Source organism: Melospiza melodia, chromosome 31, assembly GCF_035770615.1.
Source record: "Melospiza melodia melodia isolate bMelMel2 chromosome 31, bMelMel2.pri, whole genome shotgun sequence".
Classification (NCBI taxonomy): Eukaryota; Metazoa; Chordata; class Aves; order Passeriformes; family Passerellidae; genus Melospiza; species Melospiza melodia.
This window is the reverse complement of record NC_086224.1, coordinates 341,412-347,411: the sequence shown is the minus strand read 5'-3', so window position 1 is coordinate 347,411 and position 6,000 is coordinate 341,412. Positions and strand designations below refer to the sequence as shown.

The 6,000-nt window shown below is 65.7% G+C and overlaps 1 protein-coding gene across 1 annotated transcript in view; it reads left to right on the top strand.

The window, feature by feature from the left end:
- ZNF385A (zinc finger protein 385A) overlaps positions 1 to 5,601 on the top strand; it is a 9,330-nt gene extending 3,729 nt beyond the window's left edge. Inside the window, 8 exon segments of the mRNA XM_063179199.1 lie at positions 464 to 499; positions 602 to 637; positions 730 to 883; positions 1,908 to 2,063; positions 2,974 to 3,141; positions 4,089 to 4,180; positions 5,349 to 5,408; positions 5,410 to 5,601. Coding sequence (XP_063035269.1) covers positions 464 to 499; positions 602 to 637; positions 730 to 883; positions 1,908 to 2,063; positions 2,974 to 3,141; positions 4,089 to 4,180; positions 5,349 to 5,408; positions 5,410 to 5,601 — 894 coding nt within the window.
- The last annotated feature ends 399 nt before the right edge of the window (positions 5,602 to 6,000 follow it).

Below are 6,000 nucleotides of genomic sequence, written 5' to 3'. Positions count from 1 at the left end.
TATGTCCCCAGGCTGTGTCACAGTGTCCCTGTCCCCACACTGTCCCTGGCTGTGTCACAGTGTCACTGTCCCCACACTGTCCCTGGCTGTGTCACAGTGTCACTGTCACTGTCCCCACACTGTCCCCAGGCTGTGTCACAGTGTCACTGTCACTGTCCCCAGGCTGTCCCCAGGCTGTGTCACAGTGTCACTGTCACTGTCCCCGGGCTGTCCCCATGTCCCTGGCTGTGTCACAGTGTCACTGTCACTGTCCCCACACTGTCCCCAGGCTGTGTCACAGTGTCACTGTCCCCACACTGTCCCCATGTCACTGTCACTGTCACAGTGTCCCTGTCGCTGTCCCCAGAGCCAGGCCGCCGCCCACTACCAGGGCAATGGGGCTGTGTGTCACTGTCCCCGGGCTGTGTCACAGTGTCACTGTCACTGTCACAGTGTCACACTGTCACACTGTCGCTGTCCCCAGAGCCAGGCGGCCGCCCGCTACCAGGGCAATGGGGCTGTGTGTCACTGTCCCCGGGCTGTCCCCAGGCTGTGTCACAGTGTCACTGTCCCCGGCTGTGTCACTGTCAGTGTCACACTGTCCCACTGTCGCTGTCCCCAGAGCCAGGCCGCCGCCCACTACCAGGGCAATGGGGCTGTGTGTCACTGTCACTGGGCTGTCCCCAGGCTGTGTCACAGTGTCACTGTCAGTGTCACACTGTCACACTGTCACACTGTCGCTGTCCCCAGAGCCAGGCCGCCGCCCACTACCAGGGCAATCGCCACGCCCGCCGCCTCAAGGGCCTCGAGGCCGCCCGCGCCCGCCGGGGGGGGGACCCCGGGGAGCCCCCGGAGCCGCCCGGGCCCGCGGCCCCCCCGGGCGGGGACCCCCCCGAGCGCCCAGGTGGGTGATGGGGCCCGAAGCCCCCCCGTGACCCCCAAACCCCCAATCCACCCCCAAAATCCCCCCAGATTCCCCCATAACCCCCAAAATCCCCCATAACCCCCAAATTCCCCCATAAACCCCAAATTCCCCCATAACCCCCAAAATCCCCCGAATTCACCCCCAAGACCCCCCCCAAATTCCCCCTATAACGCTCCCAAACCCCCCCTAAATCCCCCATAACCCCCAAATTCCTGCATAATCCCCCAAATAATCCCGCTCGTTCCCTATAACCGCCCCCCGCCCCGAAACTCCCCCAAAACTCCTTCAAACTCTCCCGTAACTTCCCAAAACCCCCCCCCCCCCCAAATTCCTCTGCAACCCAAATTTCCCCCCAGATTCCCCCATTCCCCCGCCAGGGGAGCAGGCCCCCAAATCCCCCCCAAATCCCCCCAAATTCCCCCATAACCCCCCGAAATTCCCCCCCAAATTCCCATAACCCCCCCGAAATCCCCTCGCCCAAATCCCCCCATAACCCCCTCAAATCCCCCCCCAAATTCCCCCCATAACCCCCCGAAATTCCCCCCCAAATTCCCCCATAACCCCCTAAATCCCCCCCAAATTCCCCCATAACCCCCCTAAATCCCCCCCAAATTCCTCCATAACCCAAAATCCCCCCCCCCAAATTCCCCCATAACCCCCCGAAATTCCCCCCCAAATCCCCCCCCAAATTCCCCCATAACCCCCCCATCCCCCCATAACCCCCCAAATCCCCCCCCAAATTCCCCCATAACCCCCCGAAATCCCCCCCAAATTCCCCCATAACCCCCTAAATCCCCCCCAAATTCCCCCATAACCCCCCGAAATCCTCCCCCCAAATCCCCCACCCAAATTCCCCCATAACCCCCCAAATCCCCCCATAACCCCCCATATTCCCCCCCAGGGAGCAGCCCCCCATTTCCCCCCATTTCACCCCATCCCCCCCCCCCCAGGGGAGCAGCCCCCCCGCCCCCGCCGCCCCCGGAGCCCCCGGGCCCCCCCTCGCCCCCCGCCCCTCCCCCCGCGGGGGGGGCAGAGCCGGGGGGGGCGCGGGAGGAGGAGGAGGAGGAGGAGGAGAGGGCGAAGGCCAAGCGGCTGCTGTACTGCGGGCTCTGCAAGGTGGCCGTCAACTCCCTGAGCCAGCTGGAGGCTCACAACAAAGGTGGGGACATTGGGGACACTGTGGGGACACTGGGGACATCGGGGGATTGGGGACATTGGGGACACTCTGGGGACACTGGGGGATTGGGGACACTGTGGGGACATTGGGGACATTGGGGACACTGGGGACATTGGGGACATTGGGGACATTGGGGGACACTGGGGACATTGGGGACATTTGGGACATTGGGGACACTGGGGACATCGGGGACATTGGGGACATCACAGAGATTGGGGACATTTGGGATATTGGGGACATTGGGGCCACTGTGGGGACACTGGGGACATTGGGGATATTTGGGACATTGGGGACATTGAGGTGACTGGGGAGATCAGGGACACAGCAGCAGGGACACTGTGGGGACATCATCGGGGTGGCTCGGGGGGATCCCTGTGGGTTTGGGGGTCCCGGGGCAGTTTTGGGGTTCAGCCCCGTGTCCCCCCCCAGGCACCAAGCACAAGACCCTGCTCGAGGCCCGCTCGGGGCTGGGGCCCATGGGGCAGTTTTGGGGGTCCCTGGGATGGTTTGGGGGGTCCCAGGGATGGTTTGGGGTCCCGGGGATGGTTTTGGGGGCAGTTTTGGGGTTCAGCCCCGTGTCCCCCCCAGGCACCAAGCACAAGACCCTGCTCGAGGCCCGCTCGGGGCTGGGGCCCATGGGGCAGTTTTGGGGGTCCCAGGGATGGTTTGGGGGTCCCTGGGATGGTTTGGGGGTCTCGGGGATGGTTGGTGGTCCCAGGGATGGTTTGGGGGTCCCGGGGATGGTTTGGGGGTCTCAGGGATGGTTTTGGGGGCCCCAGGGATGGTTTGGGGGTCCCAGGGATGGTTTGGGGGTCCCTGGGATGGTTTGGGGTCCCAGGGATGGTTTGGGGGCCCGGGGCAGTTTTGGGGTTCAGCCCCGTGTCCCCCCCAGGCACCAAGCACAAGACCCTGCTCGAGGCCCGCTCGGGGCTGGGGCCCATCCGCGCCTTCCCGCGGGGGGGGGGCTCGGGGGGCGCCCCCCCGGCCGAGGGTCCCGAGCGCTCCTTCCACTGCCAGATCTGCAACGTGCGCCTCAACTCCGAGCTGCAGCTCAACAGGTGCGGGGGGCCCCAAAACCCCCCAAAACGGCCCCACCGGGAGCCCAGAGCCCGCACGGACCCCTCAATGCACCCCAAATTCCAGACTGACCCCAAACTGACCCCAAAGTGACCCCAAACTGACCCCTCAATGCACCCCAAATCCCAAAACTGACCCTCAATGGACCCCAGACCCTGCACGGACCCCCAATGCACCCCAGAATCCCAAAGTGACCCCAAACTGACCCCCAAATCCCAAACTGACCCCACGGTCACCCCAGATCTCAAAAGTGACCCCACAGGGACACCACAGTGACCCCACATCCCAAACTGACCCCAAAGTGACCCCAAATTCCCAAAAGTGACCCCACACTGACCCCAGATCCCCTCTGGGAGCCCCAAACCCTGCCCCAGACACCCCCACCTGTGTCCCCCCGTGTTTTGGGGTGCGCTGACACCCCCCCGTGCCCTCCCCCAGGACCCCCAAACCCCCCCAGACACCCCCATCTGTGTCCCCCCGTGTTTTGGGGTGCGCTGACCCCCTTCGTGTGCCCCCCCTCTGGGGTCCCCCCCGATTTCGGGGTGCTCTGAGCCCCCCCCCATCCCCACACCTGGATCACCCCCGATTTCGGGGTGCTCTGAGCCCCCCCCCATCCCCACACCTGGATCACCCCCCGATTTCGGGTGCGCTGACCCCCCCCGTGCCCCCTCCAGGGTCCCCCCCGATTTCGGGGTGCGCTGACCCCCCCCGTGCCCCCCACCTGTGTCCCCCCCGGTTTCGGGGTGCTCTGACCCCCCCCCCCATCCCCACACCTGGGGTCCCCCCCGATTTCGGGGTGCTCTGAGCCCCCCCCCATCCCCACACCTGGATCACCCCCCGATTTTGGGGTGCTCTGACCCCCCCCCCCGTGCCCCCTCCGGGGTTCCCCCCGGTTTCGGGGTGCGCTGACCCCCCCGTGCCCCCCCCCAGCACATCTCCAGCCGCCGCACCGGGACGGGGTGGCCGGGAAGCCGAACCCGCTCCTGGGGCGCCACAAGAAACCGCGGAGCCCCCCCGAGATGGTGAGGGGGCAACGGGGGCTGGGAAGGGGGTTTGGGGGGGCTATAGGAGGGTTTGGGGGGGCTATAGGGCAGTCTGGAGGGGTTTATGGAGGTTCTGGGGATCCACTGGGCGGGTTTGGGGGGTCTGTGTGGGGTTTGGGGGGTCTATAGGGGGGGTTTGGGGGGTCTGTGTGGGGTTTGGGGGGGTCTATAGGGGGGTTTGGGGGGTCTGTGTGGGGTTTGGGGGGTCTATAGGGGGGTTTGGGGGGCTATAGGGGGGTTTTGGGGGCTATAGGGGGGTTTGGGGGGGGCTATGGGGGGGCTGGGGGGTCTATAGGGGGGGCTGGAGGGGTTTATGGAGGTTTATGGGGGGTTTGGGGGGTCTATAAGGTGGTTTGGGGGGTCTATAAGGTGGTTTGGGGGGGTCTGTGTGGGGTTTGGGGGGGGTCTATAGGGGGGTTTGGGGGTCCTGGGGGGTCTGTGTGGGGTTTTGGGGGGGTCTGGGGGGGTCCTGGGATGTGTCTATGGGGTCGGGGGGGGGTCCTGAGGGGTCCATAAGGGCGTTTGGGGGGCCCTGGGGGGGGCTGAAGGGGGTTTGTGGGTGGGGAGGGTCTGTAGGGGGGGTTTGGGGGGATCCGTGGGGACCCCCCCAGTACCGTGGCTGTTTGTTTTGGGGGTCTCTGGGGGTGTTTGGGGGTCTCTGGGGGTACCCGTGGGCCCCCCCCCAGTACCGTGGCTGTTTGTTTGGGGGTCTCTGGGGGTGTTTGGGGGTCTCTGGGGGTCTCTGGGGGTATCAATGGGCCCCCCCCAGTACCGGGGCTGTTTGTTTGGGGGTGTCTGGGGGTGTCTGGGGGTCTCTGGGGGTACCCGTGGGCCCCCCCAGTACCGGGGCTGTTTTGGGGTGTTCTGGGGGTATCAATGGGACCCCCCCCAGTACCGGGGCTGTTTGTTTGGGGGTCTCTGGGGATGCCCTGGGGGTGTTTGGGGGTCTCTGGGGGTACCCGTGGGCCCCCCCCCAGTACCGTGGCTGTTTTGGGGTGTTCTGTGGGGTGTTCTGGGGGTATCAATGGGCCCCCCCCAGTACCGTGGCTGTTTGTTTGGGGGTCTCTGGGGATGCCCTGGGGGTGTTTGGGGGTCTCTGGGGGTACCCGTGGGCCCCCCCCAGTACCGTGGCTGTTCCCCCCCCCAGGCGCCGCTGCCGTTCCCCAAGGAGCTGCCCAAGGCCCTGGCGGGGGGGGGGCTCCTCCCGCCCCCCCCTGGCCCTCGCGGCCGCCGCCGCCGCCATCGCCGCCCCCCCCCCCTGGCGCTGCGCCCCCCCGGGCCCGCCCCTGCTGCCCGCGCCCCCCCCTGGCGCCCGCCCTGCTGCGCCCGGCGCCGGGACCGCTGAGAGCGGGGCACGCGCCGCTGCTGTTCACACCCGTACTGACAGACTGACAGACTGACTGACTGACACGGGACTGACAGACTGACTGACTGACTGACACACTGACAGACTGACTGACGGACTGACTGATGGACTGACTGATTGACACGGGACTGACAGACTGACACACAGACTGACTGACAGACTGACACAGCCCTGCTGCGCCCGGCGCCGGGACCCCTGAGAGCGGGGCACGCGCCGCTGCTGTTCACACCGTACTGACACTGACAGACTGACTGACTGACTGACTGACAGACTGACAGACTGACAGACTGACGGACTGACTGACTGACTGACTGACTGACAGACTGACAGACTGACTGACGGACTGCCTGACTGACAGACTGACTGACAGACTGACTGACTGACAGACTGACAGACTGACTGACAGACTGACTGACAGACTGACTGACAGACT